Source organism: Dermacentor andersoni, chromosome 6, assembly GCF_023375885.2.
Source record: "Dermacentor andersoni chromosome 6, qqDerAnde1_hic_scaffold, whole genome shotgun sequence".
Lineage (NCBI taxonomy): Eukaryota > Metazoa > Arthropoda > Arachnida > Ixodida > Ixodidae > Dermacentor > Dermacentor andersoni.
The window spans coordinates 38,848,177-38,873,362 of NC_092819.1; the positions used below are offsets into that span (position 1 = coordinate 38,848,177).

Below are 25,186 nucleotides of genomic sequence, written 5' to 3' on the forward strand. Positions count from 1 at the left end.
GGGAGGTTATCAAAACACCACGAAAGGAACGATAGAGAAATAAAAGAAATGAAGGAAAGAATGAAACGGAAGCATAGCATTAGAAAAGGTAAGCATATTCTCCATCTTTGCAGCTTTCGTAGTGTTTTGAAAACCTGACATAATGCGGCAAACCCCGTGTGGCTATGAAACTTAATTATGGCGCGACGCCATAGACCAAAGCCAGTTGTTAGACAGCACTGATTTGGTGTCTTGTAGGCCTCTTTGCATTTTGTGCTGTTTTGAAACAAATATCTCAGTGTCACACCCTTACGCAGTTCTGTATCTATCTACGCTTCGAGCAACGAGAGATAGCTCAAAGGATAATTTTGACGTGGCGTCGCTGGCGCAGATTCTCATCATGCTAGCAGCCGAACATGCCGGTCACGATGGGGCGATCACACCGCAATATCACGCGTACATTGTTTCACTTTTCAATTGTGACCGTTTCTTTTTTCCACTAGATTATCTGTGCTGTCGATTTTCCGCGTGGTGCAAAACGCGTCTGTCGAGCTATCGTAACGTTACGTTTATTATTTACGCAGCTTCTCAAACATACTAGTAAGCACAAGATGGCTGCCCCAACGTAACTCTAGCTCAAACAATCTGTTGCACCCGCCGTGGTTGCTCAGTGGCTATGGTGTTAGGCTGCTGAGCACGAGGCCGCGGGAACGAATCCCGGCCACGGCGGCCGCATTTCGATGGGAGCGAAATGCGAAAACACCCGTGTACTTAGATTTAGGTGCACGTTAAAGAACCCCAGGTGGTCGAAATTTCCGGAGTCCTCCACTACGGCGTGCCTCATAATCAGAAAGTGGTTTTGGCACGTTAAACCCCATAATTAATTAATTAACAATCTGTTGTGGAGAAGAGCTCACTTTGGCGCTAGGTCCGAGCCTTGCTGCATGAGCGAGCCGATGGTGAACCACAGTGAGTTGAGCAGGCTGAAGCTGTTCTCGAGGACCTGGTCGTTCTGGCGACACGGGTGCGGGTTGTCCCACTCGTAGGGGCTCAGGCGGCCCACCAGGAAGAGCACCACCGAGACGCCGATGTAGGCGCCCACCACGTACGCCCACACTTCCATGCTGAAGGGCGACAGGAAGCTGAACAGCGTTGTCACCTTTTGCGTGGGCTTCTTGAAGAGAATGCTGATGCCCGTGTTCATGAACGGCATCGTGAAGTCCACGGCCACCTCTCGCTTCGATGTAATTGTCAAGTCGGCGATGGCCAAATCCGCTTTCTGCGTGCGCGCGCGTGCGTTCAAACAAATTTGAGTGGCCGCTATTCAGCGGGTGCGTAAAGAAAAAAAAAAGAAACAGATTACGAGCCATTCCACTCTGTGAAGGTGGATGAAGAGCGAAGCTGTTGCACACGACGCAGAGGTGACAAAGAATTTTGGATGAAGGTGCGAACACACTTATTGTCCTGATCGTTGATCATGGTGACGACAGGTACTGACATAAACGTTCTCGTATTACCTCTTTTAGTAAATGCGTAAGCGTTTCTGTGCCTTCCCAACGAGAAATTTGTCCGTAACGTAAGACGATAGAGGGCCCCGTAAGCAAGAAAAAAAAAGATATCTATCTGAGAGCCTACTGATATTGAAAATGGCGCCTATATCTAGCTAATCGACTGAAAAGGCATATCCAAGGGATGAGATGTATAAGCCTTTCCACAGAAAGAAGCGATGTTGCATCATATTCGGCAGCTGAGTTCTTGCACACGCAGAACGGTTGACAGACACGAAAAAATCCACGGAACCCTAGCCATGAACAGTTTCGCTGTAATTAAAGAAGCACGAAAAAGCAAACACCACAATTATTTAGGCATTGCAAGCTATGCTATAAAACCTAGAGTGACTCTTTTTAGGGGCCGTATTCTTGAACAAAAATGAACATTTACTACCTCACATGGCGACTGAAGCCATCTCATCATGAACTTCAGTTTTGAGTGTGCGCACACTCTAAAATTTTACAAGGGAATAAGAAATATATTTATGGCGAAAACATAACAGTATTCTCAAGTACAAACAACGATCACGGGCTGCGATATTTGAAGCAACATTAAGAATGCAACTGAAGCTAGAAAGGGAGTACGTACGAATCGGCAATGCTAAAGAAGTGTCGCCTCCTACGACCATGATCTGAGCTAGCCTAAGGCCGCCGTTGCAGTGGTAGCGTAATCTAGACATTGGCCAGCCTCGCTGGTGTTGGAAGTTCATAGTGTATAGATGTTCTCTAAGCTCTCAAAAATTTTAGCGGCTAGCAGCCGAAGTGCACACGCAAGTCCACACGCCGACCTGTCAAGGCAGCTGTGGTCTACACTTTGTACGTTAAGTTATGTAACGCATGCGCGCTTGAATGAAAAGTGGCTCGACTAATGTGTCGAATAGCCGCCAATTGCCCGTGTGTAATAGAGACACGGCAATAGGCTCACGTAAGAGTTCGTATTAGCCTTTATACTACAGTACCAATGACCCGCCAGCAATACGTGCCTTAGTTTTGCAACTTGAACATTGTTTTGTTTTTGTTTTTGTGTGTGTGTGTGTGTTTTAAGTAAGTGAGGAGCACGTAGTGTGGGCTGCAAATAAATATCTCACTTACGCCGTTGACAATCTCTCCAATCATTCCGTTCCAGTCTCCACTGGCGTTCTGAATGCCGTAAGCCCTGTCCTTGACCAGCCGGATCTCGTACTTGAAGTTCAACTGCTTAGACAGCTCCTTCAGGAGGTCTACACAGTAGCCTTCGAAGCGATCGTTGCCTTGCAGGTCTGCCGCCGACTCCTTGAGCATCATGTACGGATCAGTCTGCGGTTAGACAGCAAAGAGACGAACAATTGAGCCGATAGCGCGATAATCTGCAGTGTGTAAGGGGTACACTTTTTGTACAATAAAGTTAGGCCCACGTTGCAAAGCGTTGTGCTTTAACATACTGGAGACACCCATACACACGCGAGTAAAAAGAGGAGGGTGGGGATGCAAGAACACAGTTATAATTGTGCATGCTATTGGTGTTATTGGAGGCACGTGCATCCGTCTTCGCTATTTTAAGCACTACTCTGAAAGAAGTGCAATTGTTGATCAGGTTAACACAAGTAATGTTCTATACTTAAATGAACTGGCTGTACCTCTACAAAATGCGAGTCAGTGACATAGCTGTAGATTTGTAGAGAAAGTTCACGTGGCACTTATGTAACCTGGCCCGTTCAAATTCAAGTTCAGCAGTGAGACGTTCGGTTTCTACGCAACACTCATATATTGGCACGCAGAAAATTACAGTCATAGACGAGTAATATATGCGTCTAAGTTGGGTTGACGTTTTTTATTTAGTGTCCCTTTTGGTATTATTGATACTACCCTCACGCCAGTAGGTTTAATTTTACGGAATGAAATACCATCAAACAAGAATATAGTAAAGTTAGTGGCGAGCAATCTGTTCAAATTGCTAATCCCCAGAGAAACTAAATTTGGAGATGTCTGAGCTTTCTGTCGCGCTCGTTTACATACTACTAATACAAAATGAAATAAAGGTGTGAAAGACGCATGCGAACTGTCAGATAATTTTTTTTTCATAACTGTGGTTAGAGTTCCTCGAGACTCCACACTACGCTATTAGTCAGAAAACGAAATAACTAGGTACGATAGTCGTGGTTAGTGACTCGAGGCATTCAAGGACGGGGAAAACCCGCACATCTTAATTTTCGCGAGAATCATGCTTCGAAAGTCGCTCCAAATTAAAAACTAAAAGAAGATTATTATCGCTAGTTTTACGGAACTGCATTCTTGTGCAGTCAGAATATTAAACAACGGCACCGGAGTGATTTTCAGCTTTGAATACACCGTGCACATAATCATTTGCTCAGGATCTTTAACCTCTCAAAACAGCATTGGCGTTGTTAGAGACGCCGTAGCGGTGTGATCCAGCTTAATTTTGACCACCTGGGGATCTCCAACGTGCACATTTTGAAGGCAAGACTTTCCTTGCTGACTTCACAGGGGTTCGGAGTATTTAGGAGCTGGGTACCTATACCGTTAAACTATTCCAATCCGTCTTATGCCAATTCCCTGACGTCAAATTTACGCAACCGCCGACGCAAGCATCGGGCGGACCCACAGCGTTGTTTGAAAAGCCCAATCAAATGCGCTTCTCGTCTATAGGATGTCACTTTCTTTTGCTTTTAAACCTAATAGCATTGCCTACATTGAGTTTTTTTCTGATATAGTTGGCTGAGAAGACGCGGAGAGTATGCTTAAATGGAGATAATTTCGATGGGGCCGAGCCAGCGCAGTGATAGCAGACAGCCGGTTGAGGAGTGCGGTGCCGGCGTCTGCGATTGGTACGCTTCCCCTTACTTATAGCTTGCGCTGGCCGTTCGGAAATCGCGGCGGCATGCAACGAAAGGTTAAGAACGCCGTTACGAACGGATCCTCCGGAAAGTATAGTCGGCAGAGCGACGTCGTATACGAGCCGAAAGGTTTCGATAACGCTGCACTGCCACGCAAAATCTTATACGCAAATAAATCTATGCTCCTCAGCAGCTTAGAGTAGCCAGTGCCACAGCGATCGGCGGCATACATCTTCTATTCCTTTTGGAACGGGGCAGTCTCCGGCTATTCAGAAATAACTTACAGTTTTGTTCGGCATATTAATGCGTCTTTGGCACGTACACGTCACTCTGACGTAGTGAGCTTTCGTGATTTTGCGACCTCGCGTGACAGACAAGTAAAGTGGGCGTAGCCCAAGAATGTTTTACCAATAGCATTCGGTCAAACGCCGCCTTTTTCGCTAATGGTGAAAAAGGTGTCGAATCAAAAATCATTATCTTTCGTTCGGTTTAATCATGCATAATCAGTGTGCGCATATCATATTAGATGGGCCGTTTTCGCAGTTTCCATGACCGCGCGTGGCATACCAGCGCAGTGGGTAGTGACCAGAAAGCTTTTTGACCAATCGTCGAGGGCTGATTGCAGAATTGGAATAGAAAAGTGTGGAATAGCTTAACGTTATAGCACCGCTGGCTATCTTTCTTATAAGCACTTCCAGGAAAAGAATGGTCAAATGAATGTAGACACCAAAGAAGACAAGGTCGAAGTAAACGTGGGGGAAATACGATAAAATAAGAAATGAAATGAGTGAATAATGAACATGAAAAAGACAAAAAATAGAGAAATATAATCCACATTCAATCATTTAATCATTTTAACCACCTTGTACGTCGACCTCGTGTTCTTCAGCGCCGATATTGTTTTTGCTCTTTAAACGCTTGTGCAGTTAGCATGAGCTTTTTTCACATTTCGCCTCCATTGGAATAAAATCGCTGCGGCCAAGAGTTGAACCTGAGACTTCGTGTTCAGCAGTAAAACACTATAGCCACTAAGCCAGCAGTAAAACGTAATGTATGAGCTAGCAGATATTTGCGTTATATAATAGCAAAATTAGGAAATAGGCAACGGCGGCAAAAAGTGATACGCTATAAGACACAAACAAATATAGTTTTCAAAGAATCTCGTATTCATATTGTCAGAGCAGATTGAGCAGCACGGTGCATTTTCCGTAATAAAGCGTAGTTACGTTAGCCTGGAGTCTCATTAGCCTCGCTGATACTGTCATTTTGGATTAGGTGCACTAAAGGTTCTACGTGTATGATGAAAGTCATTGTCACATGCAACATTTCATTTACCATGTCCGATAAACAATACGCAACCGCCCTGTTCCTTCTTTTTTTTTCTTGCGAGCTTTGATACTTACGAGAACTGTGGTCACAATCAAGGTCTTGTCTTTGATAAGAAGCGAATCGTAGTCAGAGGTTACGTTGTCTTCTACGGTCACGTTGTCTCTAGGTGTCCAGTGCCCGACCTGAAAGATGAATGAAAAGTCAGGCGAGAACGTAGCCTGAGACGACTTCCAAGGAACAATCTCCGGCGCCATATAAACAGGAATAGCAGCAAGATGGATGAAACGACATAGTTTGAACTAGGCAGCATATTTGCGATCGAATACAGGAAGTATATTGAATATATTAAATAGTATTAATATTTTGAGGAGCAAAGAAAATTAAGATAGAGTAATTCATGTGGTAAGGAAATTACTTAGTAGTTCACTGGACAAAGCAGCCGTACTCAACACCGGGAGCTATGGGTTTCGAGTCGAGTGTATTGACATACATTGTCTATGACTGGGTCTATCAGCCAGTGGTTGAGAAAACTGAATATGACTAATCACACGTTCATTGGCGCACCACAAGATCAGCATACCAGATAAGGAGCATCATGATTTCTCGATATACGTTCGTCTTTTATCTGTGCATATCAACCAGCCAGCAGAACAACGTTCATCGCAAGGTAAACTTCTACTCAATTTTGATAGATTAAACTTTCACTGCTCTTGTAGTGAAGCTTCGCCCCTTTAATGTGAAAGAGATGTTCTGTGTTTCAATTACTAGAAAACTTAGCTAATGTCCTGAACTTTTACAGCGAAGCTGTATATGCATAGCCGATTCGTCTGTCCGTCCGTATGTCGCCTGTGCGACAGACGGACGTCTCCTCCGGCGCAACCCAATGCGCATGGGCGAAAAATAAATGAAAGAGAGGCGCGCAATTGGCTGCGCCAGTAGTGACGTTGCTCTCCGTCGCAGACGAGCGCGCAGCGCAGCAGTTTTTCTCCGGCTCCGAAATGGGTAGGCCACGCGTTGCACGTATTCCTGAGGAGCAGGAAGCTCTCGATCAGCAACGCCGCGAGCAGAACAGGGAACGAGCTCGTGTACTACGCCGTGCCGATGCTGCAGCCCGGGCACAAGAGCAGGCTCGTGTAGGATAGCGCAAGTAGCAACTGCGCACCGAGGATCCGGCAGCCTACCAAACCGTCGTTTAATGACCCGGCGGGATTAACCCAGTCATAAACACCTGGACTGCACGTTTCAGCTGCGCTGGTTAACCACCTGTACGGAGTGCTTTAGCGGTGATTTCTTTTTAGAGGGGACTTTAATATTTCCTTCACCATTAACATCTCTTTGAACCTATTCATAAATCTTTTAGTAATTCTAACCGATGAACGTTCGTGATTTCGCACAAATGACACATTCTGTATGCGACAGCAAAAAAATTATATTAAGAATTATGCAGATCTCACGCACTGTGGGAATCGATGTAAGCGAAGCTTTCCGTGCTGTTTGCTTTGAATAACGATAATTAGCGGCGATGTTGACGGCGAATATTTAATTTCATCAATGTTTTGTCCAACACAAGAGTGGTGACTTGATGTTAAACGTTACCTTGCGTTCAGAACTGCCGCTTGTCTGAGTAATACACAAAACACAAAGGGAGACGCGTTTGCTGGAGGCGCTGTTGTGCGCCATATTTCATAACACATTGCACATCGCATCGTGGCCGAAGTATTCAACTTGAATTCTGTTATGGAGCTGTACGTATACTATAGTCAATGTGCACGTGCTGTTTATTGCCGAATTTTGCCCCAGTCCTGAGAGGCGCAGATACGGTGGTAGAGGATCAGGCAAAAAAAAGAAAAAAAGGAAGCGTGACGTCCTAAAAGAAAGAAACGACTCGTGCACGAGGAAGAAAATGGGGAGAAGACGCGGCCGCCGACAAAGAGCGAAAATTAGTTCAAGCCGCGCGAGAAAGGTCGAGCAAGGCCGCGCGCGAGCAGTGAACGTAGCACGCACTTTCTCCTCCTCCGCGCATCAGCAACGAGCCACTTGGGAGGCAGTCATTAGGGGATTCATTAAATCCTTCATCTGGGCCTTTCCTCGCTTTGAAAGCGAAGAAGCCGCGTGGCTCCAGAGGATCGGGCGGGGGGTTGCGACCGCGTCGGCCGATCATTTGGGCCGCGCGCGCGTATACCATCCCCGGCCCCCCGGTCCGTGTCCAGCCTTTGGCAAGCGCGTGGCGTTCATTAGCGTGGGAAGGCCTCCCACTCACCGCGGCGACGACACGACATCGGAGATCAATAGCCGCAACGGCCAGATTGCTTTCGCGGTGCGCGCGAGCGTGGACACCGCGGTGCGTCTAAGAAGACCGACGGGGTGCCGCTCAGAGGGCGACTGTAGGAGAAGCGGCGTCGCTAAAGCAGAAGACGGGCTCATTGATTTTCGGCAAGCACTTGTTTTCGGAGAGCAGCGAGTCCGCTCGATTTCAACCGAATGAAAATTGCGGGGAAACCATCGAAGTTGACAGTCAATGTAGGCGAATAGCCCAAACATCTATTCGCTTTGTTAAAGGAATGAAGAAGACTTATACGCATTGTCGCAGCGCATTTACGTAGGCTTTATTGTTTCTTTGCGTAAGTCTCGTAGAGAATAGTGCCATCAACTAGAGAGAGAGAGAGAGAAAAGGATAAACGGAAAGGTCGGGAGATTAAGCGCCACTGAGCCCGGTTGGCTACCCTGCACTTGAGGAAGAGAAAGGGGGAGGGAAAGGCCATTAACCAGCCCATACGCAGCGGTAGCGTAGGTAGCTACACATATCAGCCGATTCGTCACGCGAGCGTTGTCGCCAGAGGCATCAGCGCCGACGCGCGAGGCAGCTGCCACCCACCTCACCCGGCGAGGGAACCCTCTCCCACAGCTACCTGAGGGAGAGAGGGTGACGGGATAAAAGGAATACTGCAATTCCCGTACGCCCCGCTTCACCTTCCGTTTATTTAGAACTGTGTGCATTTGCCGGGCCGCCTGTAGTCGTAGTGTGCCTGCCGTCGTCTCTGTCGGAGCCTGTTCTTAGGTATAATAGTTGTGCGGAAACGCGCAAGGTGGAGAGAAGTAATTAATAAAGGAAAAATTAGACATCCACCCGAACGCAGCAAATTGCTACAAAGTTTCCTCGAAAGAAAAAGTCTCGCAGTCGAAGAAAAATTTCTCCTGGTTCGGGACTCGAACACGGGACCACCGCATTTCCGGGGCAGCCGCTCTAGCATCTGAGCTAACCAGGCGGCTAGCAGATGGCAGGGCGAAGTCGAATTCATCAACAACTCAAAGCAAAGGCACGATTTTGACTAACAGTGCTGCGGAAACCCGCAAGGTGGAGAGAATAAATTAATAAATGGAAAATGAGACATCCATCAAAATGTAGCAAATTGCTACCAATTGCGCTCCTGCGTTTACTTTGTAGCAATGCGCTACGTTTGGGTGGTTATTAACTGTTCTTAGGCAGCACGCTCTCACAGCAACTGCTTTTTAAATCCGGTTCGCTTTTAGTTTTATTGCAATTTTCTTTAATAGAGAAAAGCGTATTCTTAAGCGAAATGGTATTTGTCCTGTAGAGATTGTAATGGCTGAGGGGGTACGCATATAGTATAGCGGCGTCAAGAGTTACTCGAAAAATCCGAAGGGGACCTTAAGATCTTCGAATCCTAGTGGCCGTGAGGTCCAGGCACATGGCCTAGAAGTTACAGTTGCAGTCTTGAGCAGTGTTTGAGATTAGCGAATAGTTTGAAACATTTAGACATTGCGTGTTTGAGTATTCTGGCGGAACCCAAGGCCGATAATTTTTTAATGTAAAAAGTACAGAATGTTCTGGAAACAGGGCGATCTAAACATATTTTTAAGCATCGTAACTGCGCAGCCTACAACTTATCTGATAGCAACGAGGTATTTCGCACACGCAAGCTGAGGTTGAACCTCCCACTAAGCTTTATACTTCAAGCTAACGCCGTGCAAAAAAAGAAACAAGAAAATCGTAACACCCGCTCACGCAAAAGTTTGTGCTATACTTTGTAAAAACAGGCGCCAGGGCTGATCGCGATAGCGAACACATTTATTAACGTACGTAGTCGGTTGGCGAAGAACAATACTAGGGAACGCAAAGACGTGTGATAGTATAGCGGGCACTTTCATATGAAGAAGGCTAACAAAATAATACAGGCGTTCCAAGACGCTTGAATGCTGCCCTAAGTCATACAAGTGGAAGTCGCAAGAATAATTCACTTCGACAGAAGAAAGAGAAACTGAAAGTTATTTATGCTCTAATGGCACAAGTACCGTTCTAACTAACGCTAACTCGTAGGTTTTGGTGCTGCGTGTGTGTGTTGTAAACACACAATAAGCAAATAGCACCACCGACTACTTTTTCGTAACGCAGACCAGGTTTCGCCTGAAACCAATGTAGATAATAGCATTGTATTGCTTATAGTTCAATATTGATGATGTTTTTGGCAATCTGCGTGAAGCATCGCCGTTACTCACTTGCATTAGTCAGTTACTGTTCCTTTAATGCTATCATGGTCTCTTCCAGCGTACAAAGGCGTTTATTCAAAATGGGATCTGTGCTCTGGTTTGCATTATTAAAAAAAAAAGGAAAGTGCTTCGTAATCTGTGATCTTGTTGCCAACGATGTGGGCATGGTAGTATATCATCGGCATCTTTTTTTTTTTTTTGCAACTTTTTGCACGAACCTTTCCGAAAGATGTTCATGGCGTACCAGTCTCGCATAATTCCTACTCTTGCTCTCAACTGAACCAGAAAAGTACACAATCAGGCGCCCGAAGTATGGCGCTCACAGTCATTTGTCTCAGCGTACAAATGACTCTGTCATTCTGGGAAGCAGCAGGTAAGGAACGCTGCACCGCTATTTGGTTCTGTTCCAGCCATATCTTGAAGCTGTGCGCTCAGCAGCACGAGATCTTCATTTATATTATAGAAACCTGAGACGCAGTGGCGCATAACGTTACTAGACTAGGTTCAGTTTTCAAACTCCCGTGACTGCGCGGACCCACCACCGATCCTCGCATCTCGTGGCGCTGGTGTCGCACTTTGCTCGGTCAGCACGGCGCGGACGGGGCGGCGAAGCGCTGTCCGCGGCTGTTCACGCGTTTTGGCGCTGTTTATTACACGCCTGTTTTGCCGCAGTCTCGGTGCTTCTTGCGACACTCTTGTGCGTTTTCAATGCCGTGTGCAATTTGACGAGTTTACGGCCCATGTCATCCAATTTTATTTGGTGCACATTTACGCTCCGTTCCTGCACCGAGAACCTGCCTTGAACGCGAAAGTGTGCTCGCAAGCGAGCACAACTCACGCAGGTTTCAACATTGCACTTGTGAATGTGGTGCTCTGATGAAAGAAATGGCGCACGCTTCATTTTTGTTTTTTTCAACTCGAAATGATGTTCTGAGAGTTTGTATGTACAGGGTGTTTCAGCTAACTTTAGCCAGAGTTGTAAGAGATGCGAATGCCAAGTAGCTGAGCAAAACCAAGGTAATATTGTTTTCCGTCACTTGGAGATCCTCAAATATTTTTTTTTCATTCCGCCTAGTTAGGTAATTAGTCTTAATTATTTCATAAATTTCTGAAATATATAATTATATGAAAAGTGTCAATGGTAAAGTTGTAGCGTGACATGAAAAACTCCCGACACAGCTTTCTGTTCCTCAATACTGCTACATAAAAATGTTTTTCCGAGTGTGAAAGAATCCCGCCGCTCGAGCCACTTTGCGTGTATTCCCGGGCTGCTTTCACGCTCGGAAAAACTTTTATGTAGCACGTACTGAGGAACAAAAAGCTGTGCCGGGAGTTTCTCATGTCGCTCTACAACTTTCTCATTGACACGTTTAATCTAATTATAATATTTGCGAAGCTCATTAAATAATTAGGACAACTTACCTAATTAGGCGTGATAAAACAATAATTTGAGTATCTCCAAGCGATGGCAAATAACATTACCTTGGTTCTGGCCAGCTACGTGGCATTCGTATATCTTTAAACTCTGGCTAAAGTTAGCTGGGACACCTTGTATATCGAGAGAAGGTGCCTTGGATTTATTCCGACTATTTTAAAAGTGCACGGATCGATCTGTTGACCATTACTACTGCTGATGAGCAGTACCTATTAGTACTAATTAATTACCCGTTTGACCAGCGCACAGCTACAACTGCTGATTATACAAATTTAGTACTAATAAGCCAATTGTTTTTACATGATAAAATAATGAAAATTCGAGGGGCACTGCGTTGACGAAATATCTTATTTGTATATCTTATGTTCTTATAAAGACAGAAAGAGTTATCCCTACGTGGATGAATACGAAAGCGTTGCCACCACCAAAGGTTGATGGTTCGACTCTCACCAACGATCTTGGGTTTTAGTGCCTTAATTAACTCAATATTAATTAACGTCGTCTTAATTATCATAAAGCTAAGTGGTTTCGATTCCTACCAGTGGTCGTGAGTTCGAGTGTCATAATGAACTCTATCGTAATTAAATATGTGCCTTAATTCGCTCTCCCTTAATTAACTTCGCCTTAATGAACACCAAAGGCACTGTGTCGGACTCCAACTAAAGGTCGCAGGTTCGAGTGCCCTAACTATATCTTAGAAACGGGTATTAATTAACATCGCCCTAATTAACACCAACGGTCACGGGTTCGACTTCCACGAATGGTCGTGGGTTCGAGTGCCTTAACTCTATTTATTTAACTTTGCCTTAACCTAATTCACTCTGCCTTAATCCACTCTACCTTAACTAGCGTCGTCAACTGCCTCAATTGGCTCACTTGGATTCCCTTGATTTTTGGACCATGGTGTCGTAGCGCTAACGCCGCCTCATGACTCATACAATGCATTCGCATTAATAATTAATTAGTACTAATCAGTAACAGCTGATTATATATACTAATCAGCTACTTACATTTACCCATCAGCAAGAGCTGATTAGTACAGCGCAGTGGACGGCCGGGGCTGCTGCGGCCTTGGACTAAGGACTCCACAGCACATTCCGAGTGAGCGCAGCAGCATTTTCACAGCTACGTAAAGTTCAATCAATCTGCTAAACGCAACACTATAAAGACATTAAATAACGCATCGGTTAAAACACTTGCTGCGTTCGTAAGTTGCGCAGTCGGAGGACCCAAGCACCTTCGCCTACGCAGAGCTGCACCCGAGTAGGGCTACCTGCAGCGCTCCCGCCCTCTGGTGGCAAACCAAGGAACGGGGGCGCCCGCATTATAGGGCCCCTACGGAGAGTTAAACAACTGAACTAAGTCTAGTAACATTGGTGGCACACCCATGTACCCGTCGTCGTCCTCGGTGTTTGAGGTTGGACCTGAAACGCCATTGTCGTACGACCTTTGTCATGACGGCCAGCACCTTCCAGAATATGAACTATTGTAAACGAAGAATATTAATATATGTGTGCCGGAAATGTACTGCTTGATTTAACGACTGATTGATTGGTAAGAGGCTGCATTAAAGGGCCCGTAAATAATAACGAACATATGCAGATGTAAGATAATAAAGAAAATCATGCAGATCTAACGCACATATCGGAATTCATGTGAAGCGACGCTTTCGTAAAGAGGCTATATTCAAATGCTCAATCAAATCAATCAAATTCGTCCATTTCATTACTGCGTCTTTGGCCTAAAAGAAACGGGCGTGCGCGCGTGGGCCCTCGCGCTTCCACGCTACGCGATGTGATGCATGCGGCGATCATCTCAAAGAGCTAGTTATCGTTGGCCCTGTATAAGTGCATGCGCGATTATGGCCTGATGGTTACAGAACTGGTCTGACGTGCTGGGAGACCGAGGTTCGATTCGACCAACGGGTACGTAGGGGAATGTTTATTTAAAGTATTAGTTATTGGGGAAGACAGCAACCACGGTCAGGAAAGTCCGGGAGAGTTCATAAAAAAAAACTTTGCTTTGTAACCCATTGCGTACTCCTCTTCGAACTTTTTCGGTCCTTTTTCACACGTCGCAAACCGCGAGCAGATTCATACACGTGACATCACCGATTGGTCTATCTAAGAGGGACATCAATCAGTCCCGCTCTGCCTCGCCTTTGCCACGCACTCACAATCTCCGCTATTTCTCATCATATCGCTTTGCCCGTCGCGCGCAATCAACCGATTTCACCTCGTGCATCGCGTTCTGCACTGCGCGTGCGATGGCAACAGCGTGTCGCCGAAAAGCACGGAGTCCTCATAAGCGAAACTCGATAGCGTTTTCAAACAAGAGAAGAGCCAACATGACGTTCGGTGCTGACGTGGTAACTACCTTTGTGTCTACGTCAAGGAGGAAAGACCATCCGTGGGATGGGAAGAGAAGGTGAGAGAGAAAGCACTCGCTCACCTACGAGCTCGCAGTGGTTTAGGGGCTAGCTATTTAGCTTCCTTTAGAGCAATTGCTCAGCCATGGGAGAAACCTTACGTACTGGGACGCGGCGGGAATATTTTAACTATCTACGATTTTTTTACCGGGTCACCGAATGTAAGTCCTAGTACATTTTTGCATTCATTTCAACATCTGAGTACGGGTACTGCGGTCGCGAATACAACCCACGACCTCGTACACACGGCGGAAGAAAGCCGTAACCATGGAGACACAGCGGAGGGTGCCGAGAAACGGGATGTATACGCGCCGCTAAAAGAGCAAGCAATCAGGAGAAGCCTATAAATGTTCTATGATGGCATGTAAGGAAGCGCTCGTGAACGTGCACAGAATTCCGCACACCCGGCAGCTAGCGCCGTATCGCGGGAGGTTGGGGGGGAGAGGGGGGGGCATCAACATTCCTTTTGACCGAGATGACGGGTTGAACAGAAGAACTCGGTCTTTTCGGGCATCTCGGGGCGTAAACAGCAAGCGCTCCCGCAGGAGGAAGACGGAGGGTGCGGTGGTGCGACGTGGGTATAAGAAGCCTCGCGCAGACGGGCCGCATAATGATCTTTCGCGGCGCAGGTCCCATCAGTCTTGTTCAACCACGACGTGTGGCGAGTGTCAAAAGGCGTCGGCGAGGGCAGAGGCAGTCAGAAGGGGGGGGGGGGGGCGATGTAGCGGGCGGAAATCAACACGATCAGACCGCGAAGATCGTCGTCGTCATTCCGGTGCGTTGGAAGAAGAGACACGAAGAAGAGCCGCGGGAGAAATAGGAGAGCACGCCCGATGTCCACCAGTAGCGTGCAGCGAAGAGCAAGGCGAGAAATGGTGTCCTGGTCATAAGTAAACGTTGGGTTCCTAGTTGTACGAAACCCGAATTACGAGAAGTGCAGCTTGCGATTCCCGAGCGTCTCTGTTTGGGACGATAACGAGAAGAGATTCTCGTTATCGTCCCGTTCTCCATGAGATTTGGGCACACGCGCTGCGATAGTGAATCACACTAGGCGACAGATGTGGCTTGGCGAGCATCGCTCAGTCTTTACTAGCCCTGAGGGATGAAAATATTGGGAAACAGTTTTCATGTTTCGCAAAAGTTGTTTTATAAATGTAGCTTTGCGAATGGATAGCACACATGCAAGAATAGGTGTTCACGACGTCCTAGAAGGCAGCGGCGAAGGTATTAGAAGGGTCGCTATTTGGGAACCTCGCTCCAGGCAAAAACAAAAGAAATGCAAATGAGAATTGGCTAATGTACCACCAGAATTTCTCGATTGGGACCACCTGCTCAGTGGCCCATAAACGTTTTGTTATTCAGTTCGCGGTCGACAAACGGCAGCTCCATATCTTTCACCGCGCTGAACGCTTTTAGCCGTACAGCGTGGAAGCCTATAACGCGTCAAGAAGGAGTTGTCACTCAGCGAAGGGCACTTGAGCTGGATCCCGTACAGAGTACACAAGAACAGAGCTGTCGGTTTCCTTGTCAGCTAGTTGTAGTAGACCAACGGAATGTTGGCTAAAGAAGTAGGGATTTCGTTCGAGAAAAGAACTAGAAAACTCACGGTCTCAATTTTAAAAGGCTTTGCAAAGCAAAGACGGAGACTAGCGTAGCTAGGCACGTCGGGCCAACATGACCACTGCAAATTCTTTAGCGAGTGTATAGAAAGCATGGCTGTCTAGTTAACGGAAGCTGAAACACGGATATGAGAGGTCAAAACGAATAGAGAGCAATGTAATCTTTAGTGCGAACCAAGAAGCTTGCCCGGCGTAACGGCCTTACATGCTACTTCAGGTGACTGCGGTGATAAATGAAATAATACGCAAAGGACATACGCCAAAGACGTAATATACAGAAAATGCACAACACACAATGTGAAGAAATGACGTCGTCTTTGAGACCAGAGTATTTAGCGGTAATATCGAAAACGTCTTCGTAGCGCGAGATGCACAGTCACCGTTAGTCTATGGTCAAAGTACGCGTCGCACTCAAGGAACAGTTATTGAGGCACAATCTGCGGGGACAATGCGATGGTCCTTCAGTGTGTGAAGAGGCTAGAGTGGCAGATTAAGTGATTTACGTCCTCTCTTTCGTTGCACAGGGCCCTGCGACGGTCCTACTTGCCGAATTCTACACAAATACCTCGTACTTTCAACGTTCAGACGATTAATGCGCGAAAATGTAGGATCGCCGATTCGCAGTCACGGCATAATGAGCAATTTCTGCTTGCCGTGTGGCCCTGAAAGCTATAAACAAAGGGCCTACGCATCAACTTAACCTGGAAATATGCACAGTGTTAGATTGTTCATGTGGGGAACATTAGTTGGAAAGGGTATTCTAATTATCCGCGCGCCAAGTAGTAGCAGGTGGGCACGGCGTGTGGTGTCACTGAACATTGGATTCTATAGCCACCCTTGCTTGGGTTCAAAAACGCGCGCGCGCGCGCGCGCTGACATTTGCCTAGTGGAAAAAAAAAACGCATGAAAAGATGCATTACCTCTTTTGCATTTTCTCGACCTGTACTCGACGTGACTTGATCAAAGCTACCAAAGAAGTTTGACCTGACTACGTGCTTTGATTACTTCTGTGAGCAAAAAGCCGCCGTAGCACATGGTGTTCTCCACACAACGTGTCAGTTTATCGATAATGGCAAGCCAACGTGGTAGCTGCCAGTTCGGGGGAATATACCTGAAGCTCACCTGAATTACTTGCTTGCTTTTGCACGAAGTACGATGCAAGTTCTCCGGCTGAGGCAAAGCAAAACGCTCTTATTCAGTACAGAAGCCGTAACCGCTAATCCGGTCTGGTTGGTGAATGCTCAGCGAATTGACAAAGCAGCGCCAACAGTGGGACATGCAGAAAAGAGACGCCAATACGCCCTACCCATACCATTACCATCTACATCTTGCTTCAACGCACAAATTAAGCGCCGGGCAAAACTTCAACGCCATAGCGGGCAAGCCACTCCGTAATGCTCGCGACACTCGGGGTTGCCCGTCGTCCAACGAATCGACCGTCTTTCGAGTGTGTCTTATATATGGCCTCACTCAAAAGCGAGCTGTGTGCCCTTCAGTCCGCCCTCCTCGACCCCCTCCCCCCCCCCCCCCCCCCTTCTCCCTCCGGAAATTTTCTGGTCTCTAGAGAGACCTAACTCGCGCTGCAATTATCTCGAGGCGTTGACTGCGCCGCCGCATCGCGCTGCCTTTAACGCGCGTGGGTCGCTCGGTGCCGAAAATTACCCCCGGAACAAACCCCCACCCGCGCACACGCGCCATGGGCCCAGCCCGTCGTCGTTGGTGCGTAAAGCTGGGGGGGCAATTTGAGCCGCCCGAGCGCCCATGAACGGCTCCGCATGTCGCTACGGAACCACCCGACCGGGCCAGCTCAAACCTCGGATCCCCTTGCCGTACTGTCCTCCCACCTTTCCCCCCCTGCACCTTTTTCCACGCTGTCGACAAGTGCTACCATGGAAGCGGCGGAACGCCGGGTGGAACTAGGTCACCTGCACTTGATAGGTAGTTAAAGACGGAGGTGTAGTTTATATATATATATCCCCTGATTTCCCTAAAAGCTTTTAAAACATGGCTTAGAGAGTCCCTAATTTCAGCGCTTGTGGGAAGCGGAGGAGTGAGCGCATAGCGAGATAGCCAAAAATAAGGCTTTGATGGAGAAAAATGCTCCTTGGTATTGCACCTTATCTTAGCGCTTACGCATTAGCTTCGGCAAGTAATCGATCGAGCTATTAGGAAAGCAGGTTCTATTTTGCATGAGGGAGGTGCTCAACTTAGTGCGTGCATGTGCATATGGTTGAGGTGGTTGTGAGTGTGATTGTGTGTTTCATCTTATTTTTACACCGTCAAATGTTTAGGTGATCTACGTACACTGTAGACGGCGAAATGCTTGAAATGAAAGAAATCGATCAATAAATATAGACACGTGCTTACTCTCTCGGGCCAATAGTACACTGAGAACTGTGGAACACAATGGATCATTTTGTGTGTTGTGTATGTGTGTGTGTTTGGGGGAGGGGGGAGAGGGGGCGTGGAGCCAAGCGCGACAATCCGGGCAGCTTTGGGATTTCAAAACAGACAGGACCAGAACAATATGGACAGACAGAGTATTTATATGGATCGATAAGATAGATCAGGTGGTATTTCTTACGGTTACTGCAGCGGTAGGGAAGTAAGCTGTGTGTTATAAGATGAAGAAAAGTAAACGCACGCGTGAGTGCGTGCTGCTCTAGAGCATAACAAGACTAATTTTATAATGGCATATCCACTTCAGTCACGTGTTACATACCTAGTGTTTATCTCCTCACGTTTACTTGATTTGGAAAACGTTAAAGAAGAAGAACAAGAGGAAGAGGAAGAATGCACACAAGATCGCGCCATCGTAGAAGGAAATCCAGTCCAATCCAATCCAATTCTCTGGCCGGAAGCTGAGTCAGTTAATCGGCAATTTTAGGGCAGATGAAGACCCCTTTCGTTCAGAAATAGTTCCCGACTTGTTGACGGCGGCTTTCCGCTCATCAATATTCTATGAGGCGTTCCTTGGCGGCCACCCATGTCCGTGCACTCCGCCGAATTGCAACGTAATTTTCATTTATGCATAATTTACGACTCACGCTCTTGGGTCGAGTCTACTGGGCTTTCGACAGAGTTGGGCGAGCATCCATTTACCTGAGACGACGCGCTGAGCGGGAGAATGGTGATTGAGTGCGGCGTTGACTCGGCCCAACACTAGGGCCCGATTACCGACGCAAACTGTCTCCTCGGAACAGTGAATTCTTTCTAAATGCGGACTCCCTTCCATTTCTGGAGGTTTCTTGAACAAGTTTAAGCATATAGCTTAAACATAGGGTGACGTTGTACTGCCACTCTACTTAAAAACCAAAATGAAAAAATAAGAAAAAAATGTGTGCTGCCTTTTCACTGAGGCGGTTTCTTGCACCAATATCAAAACACACACACACACACAAACGCACACACGCACACACGCACACACGCACACACACACACACACACACACACACACACACACACACACACACACACACACACACACACACACATACACACACACACACACACACACACACACACACACACACACACACACACACACACACACACACACACACACACACACACACACACACACACGCACACACAGATATTTCTGCAATGTTTTTTATACTACTCACTTAATAGAATACTTTCGGCAGGCACTATGGAAGTCCGCGCCATCGTCATATGGAAGGGAGTTGTGTCCGTTTCACGCATACTATCAAATTATTGTAACATGCCAGCATGCTAACTTACTTTGCTATATCTAATGAAACGAGAACGCTACTTCAAAGAGGCCATTGAACCATACAACGACGTTACAAAGCATTTCAGTTTTCTGTTGGGATTTTGACATATTAATATAATGGACAGCTCTGCTGTCATTACAGCAAGCTTGTCGGACGCCTCACCTCTTAAATATTGCCGCGCACACTCGAGGGCAACGTTGAAATCAAAAGCAGACGTACATGCGTGGTCTTTATGAAACAGCCAATGCAGCGAACAATTTAAACAAGCAGTCGCTTAGTCTTTTCCCCACTACTCTCTCAATTAAAGGATGCAAGGAGGAAATGTAGGGCATTGGCTTCCTTTAAAAACCGCGCCGAGAAAAGTACGAACTTAGCGCAGATCTATCCCGCGGCGTTCTACTACGCTGATTCGGGGTGACCCAACCGGATAATTTATTCCCTTTCAGGCAGCGGCAATCGCATTAGCCGGGCAGCTTGAATTCGAGTTGGTTAATTAGAATCCCTTATTCTTCTTTCAAGTTGTTGCCCTCCATTTGGAGTGAGGACGAAAACGGAGTACGCGACGCAGGGAGAGTAATGACTTTTACAGAAGGTGGACCAAAATAGAAGAGAACACTGCGTTATTAGTATGCGTGCCAGGGCGCTTTGAAGCAAGGAGGCTTAATTAACGAGATTCAAGGATCAAATAAGCTCATTCTGCTAATTAAGAAATACCCCTTCCTTTGTTACTGAGGAGTGTAGATGTGGGGGAGGCTTTCTTAAAACGAGAGTAATTGTAATCTAACGAGTCTATCACTTTCTCGAATCATGAGAGAGGGTGCAATCAGACTTGGCTAATTGCCGCGGATAACGCAGGCAATACTCTCGAAAAGAGTCATCACCCAAAATTTATATGTGTTGCAAAGGGTCCGCTACAATAACGTTCACCGGAGGCAGTGCGTCTGAAATTACATAGGTTCGGGCTGTTTCTTGAAATTAGCATCTTTCGTAAGTAGCGCTTTATCTTGCACCATAACGAACGCTCGAAAACTTTAGTTTCGGAGGATCCACAAACACAGATTCATAAGAGCAACTAGCGCAAGAAATTTGCTCGCAGGAATTGGAGCCTATGGATCGCTATAGCGAGCGACTTAGTAGCACTGACGGCGTACAACGATAACATAAACAATATTCAAGAAAAGACAGCTTAGTCGATCCGAACAAAAATTTATGAAGCTCGGCGATGGTGCAGAGGTCAACAAAGAAAAAGATACCTAAACTCGCTGCCGAAAGTGTTTTTATTGCAGTCACTTCTCCCTTTCTTCTCTACCCCGTTTGTTTTCCGAAATCTTGGCTGCAGCCAATCCGGCTGGAAGTATAGAACCGTGCAACTAATTCTGGTCTGCCGACGATCCGAATGCCATTGTTTATATGTGCGAAAAGGATGAAGAGGCCGTCCACCACCTGCATTTACAGTGGAAGCTCTCGCCGACGTCACAGTTCCCCCACTGCAAGAGTTACCAATCAGAAAGGCGTTACAAGAAGCTACTTCCGTTCATTGTGGTCTCCAAAGCATCAATTTTGCTTGAATAAAGGACTTAACAGAACTGATGCCGCTCTCTTATGTCACATCCGTACAGGGTCAACGCAAACTCCAGCTTGGCGGCGCAACACAGGACCTCGCCCATTATCGTCGTGTGCGCATTGTCAAGCTCTTGGTGAAATTGAACAATACACATTAATGTGTCCTGAATTTGAAGCCAAACGTAAGGAATTATTAGACGAACTCAAGCGCAAGACGGCACCACACTCAGAATTCAGATGATATTTTGATCCTGTGAGGACATTGGATATTTAGTAGGGAGGTACTTCGGCTCCTAATAATATTCCTCCGTAGCACAGGTTTGGGAAGTGAATGGTGAGCCGTATTGGTCGTCGTGGTTCAGGGAAGTCACAACATGTTGGGTTCCGTGTCAACTTGCTTTATATACCTGGTAATGTTAGTTGTGCGGCGAAGCACAACTAACAGACCGTGTTGCGGTTGACAGATGATGGCGTTCAGGCTGAGCAGTTGCCGGCAGCTTTTGTAAGGCTAGGTCCACCTTCAGCAAGCAACACCCTCGTCCTCCTCCCCTCTCCCCCTCTTCCTCCTCCTCCCCCTTAGAAAGTATATATGGCCGATTCAACATTCGAACCACGCCTGTAACAACTAAATGCAAAATTACGGGGAAAGCTCCATTGAGGAACCGGACGGCTTCGCAGTAAACGCTTCAGTTTTCAAGGAGTCGTGGTGTGCTCGCTTAAAGAATGCTTTTCGAAAACCCTATCGCAGAATTACCCAGTGTTTAGCGTTGCCTCAGTGAATGCGAAATGTATTGGCATCAGATGCCGAAAGAAATTCGATAGTTTTGTTACCTTCTGCAACCCATCACTCCTCAAGGCCATAATGTCCAGGCTGAAGGACGACCGAAATCCTTGTGGGTCAAAGCTGATCTCTCCGGTCAGCCCCTGAAGGGTGATCTGCAAAATTCGAGGGAAGCCGCGATTAGTTAGTGCATCAGCCGTACTGTCAATTTATTTATTTTATTTATTTATTTGCGTTACCCTCAGGGCCCAGAAGGGCGTTACAGAGGGGATGGGTACAATAAGCAATGAAAATACAACACGTTCAAACAAGCATTAGTATTTAGAGCGATAAACTCAAATACAATGAGTCATTGCCTTCATCATTCTTGAATGTCTTGAAAATCTTGAAAGATGACGCATCCCCGATGCAAGCTATGGAGCCGATTTATTGATTGATGACGTGCACCTAAATAAACACACAAACGTTTCTACTTTTTAACGCTGTCGCGTTAAAATGTAGACAATTTGACAGCGTTAAGGAGCTCGTGTCGCAGAAAAGCCGGTGTCGTCGGCGTCGGCGTCAGCGGCGTTGGCCGTGAGCGATAAATCCCAGAAGGCACTTATAAATAAAAAACATCTTGCAAGATTGGCTGGTGGGAACCGAATCAGGGTCTCCGGAGTGTGAGACGGAGACGCTACCACTCAGCCACGAGTTCGTTCCTTCAAAACGGGACAAAATCGCCTCTAGTGAATGCGTTGTTGCCTTAGAAACGTGCCGTAGAAAGTTATACTGTGGTGTATATCGGTAATTATGACCATGTAACTTACAGAAGTCGGAGTTTCACGAGTAGCGAAGTACGTTTCCACTACATTTCTTCTGCGTTCTGCGCACACGCAGAGCCATCTTGCGGCAAACACAGAAGACCCCCTCCTCGCAATGTACGGCGCTCCCCCGACACGTGGCGCGCCACTCGCCCCATGATCGCGTCCGCCTTCATGGCGCGTCGGGGCCAGGCTATCTGTGCCGATCGCGACGTTTGGCTGGCGTAGCGCGTTTGAGTAGGCGGTGCGAACGGGGTGCGATAACGCTATTGCGTTCCACTCTTGAAGGCGAAGCTTAAGTGTCCTCCAATTTTTGTGTTTTAATTTCTAAATTGTCATTTTGTGTTTATTGAAATACGAGCACTGCGGCCGGCAATCGTACCCGCAACTTCGTGCCTAGTAGCAGAACACTACTACCACTAAACCACCACAGCTCGTGGATGCACTACTGGGTGATGCGGAAGCCAGATTATCTTTGCAACGGCTTCAACTTTCGAACGCCGTAACTGAATCGTATCTTCTTTTTATCTCAAACGCAAGCGGGAGAATAAAATAAAGATTTCAAGGAATTATGATACTCAACTTATCCGATGATTTCATTGGCTGATACTGGCTGATTTGGCAGTTACATCCGAGTTTAGAAATTCTAACCAGTCTGTAAGCCACTAAAAAAAAAGCATTTCACAGAGAAATTCAATTCTGGTAAGAAATGAAAAATATAGAGCGGTCTCTCTTGATCGACGTAGGACTTTTCTTTTCTGGGTGTTTTCATATCAAGCCGATGTCAGATACATTGATGATCGCTTCGCGGCAGCACAGACCCAAGTCATTTGTAAACGTATGTAAACCTGCCACATGAGAACATGGTGAAGCACGCTATGTGTGTGACTTAGTCCGACTGACGGGGTAGAGGCGACATACGCCATCCTCGAGGATAATTTTTTAAAGCAGTTCCCTCATCTATGTCCACTTTCCGTGTATCAAAATGCGCGTTCAAGATTATCGCATTATTAATGCGTAAGCATTCTTTGTCGACTACCCCAGCAAGATATGCCTGTTACAGGAAAAGTGCAATGCCTTGTATCAGCACAAAAATGAATAATTTGCGAAATTAGGACATTTAATAGTTATATAAGTGTAAATGTAGATGATTCTTAGCTTTACAATCAATAGAAATAATTCCAATAAAAATATTGTCAGAGATGACGCCGCCATCTAGGAGCGGTGAAACCAAGTGCTGCATCATGACACTAATGAGCGCCTACAGTGAGCGCTAGTCTCAGCACAGTGGAGGCTCCAACGCAGTGTAGCCTCGTGTAGGCGGTGTAGGCCTTCTGCTGAGGTGACGACGCAGTTTCCGCACATGGTTTTACGTTCACATCTGATTAGCCTGTGACGCCTCGTCACCTACGGAGTGTCGCTTCAGCATGCATCAGCAGTGCTTACACGGCGCCTACTGCTACGTTTGCGATGGCGCCAACTAAGAAAACTGCTGCGATAAGTGGCGCAGGAGGGCAACGACGCCGACGGGCGAATCTCGCTTTTGTCCGGCGGGAGACACGCCAGCATGAAGCAGAACGCCCTCGTGCGTTCGTGGCACACACTGAGAGATCTGCCACTCGCATTCCTGAAGCTCAGAGCGTCGTAACTCAACTGGCTGCCCAAGACATAACGTAGCCAGACCAAAATGTTTGCACGTTCACCGATGCGACTTAGAGGCAAGACACCGCTCGCCAACAGGACGCCGCGCGCCAAGGAAACCTGCAGCACGGACGACGACCCGCAAGTGGTGCGCCTTTCACTGCAGTGGACCGTGAGTTCTCGAAGCTAATATGCAACAGTTTCTGTGGAGACACGTTTCACTTTGGTGTTCTACCGATTACTATGAAAGAGGAATGAACCAATTTTTTTTCCCGCTCCCTAGGCGCCGCTACTGCCGCGGAGGCGTAGACGGCGCGCTCTTCTGGCGCCATCTCGTAGCGTTCGTCGCAAGTGTTGCGCGGCAATACGCTTTCCCTCTCACGCTGCGCTCCGCGTCCGCTTTCATCTTTCGCTAAGCTCGTTCGCTCAGTTACGCCGAGGGAAGACGCCGATGCTCGTCGCAGGAGCGGGCGCCTAAGAGCTGCTCTCTAAAGAAATTGATCAGATACAACACCGTTCTCGTAAGGCCGCCTTGAAAGCTTGCTTTTCCGCATTTAGGGTTTGTGTGCAGAAAAGCCTGCTGTTGAGCTGCTGAGTACGTAAAGAATAACTGATTGGTACACGTGATAATAGTTTATTAATATTAAATGATTGGTGGTGGTAAAACAAAAACTGCTGACGTTGCCGTCACCGCGTAAAGGTAGTACCAAACAATGGAAAGAAAGGGGAAATAAAATTAAAGAAAACAGAAAGAACAGCTGTGGTGAAACGGTTGTGACGGCATTCCGGCTCAGTTGTGACAAGCTCTTTAAAGGTGCCACACAGCTTCCTGGCAACTCATCTCGACGTGCACGTATTTCATTTCTGTGGCACCGGATGAGCGATGGGTAGACACGCAAAAGCTAGGAAAAGCAAGTAAGTGTAAGCGAAGCAACAGCCGAGACAAAAAATGCCTACGTATTTGTAGGCGATTCTCAG

At 46.8% G+C, this 25,186-nt stretch overlaps 1 protein-coding gene across 1 annotated transcript in view; it reads right to left on the bottom strand.

The window, feature by feature from the left end:
* The window catches only part of LOC126521932 (glutamate receptor ionotropic, kainate 2-like), a 401,025-nt gene that overhangs the window by 16,327 nt on the left and 359,512 nt on the right, over positions 1-25,186 (bottom strand). The window contains exons 8-11 of the mRNA XM_050170677.3: positions 21,815-21,919; positions 5,767-5,874; positions 2,622-2,825; positions 897-1,258 (exon numbers count right to left, since the gene is read on the bottom strand). Coding sequence (XP_050026634.2) covers positions 897-1,258; positions 2,622-2,825; positions 5,767-5,874; positions 21,815-21,919 — 779 coding nt within the window. The remainder of the gene's footprint in view (positions 1-896; positions 1,259-2,621; positions 2,826-5,766; positions 5,875-21,814; positions 21,920-25,186) is intronic.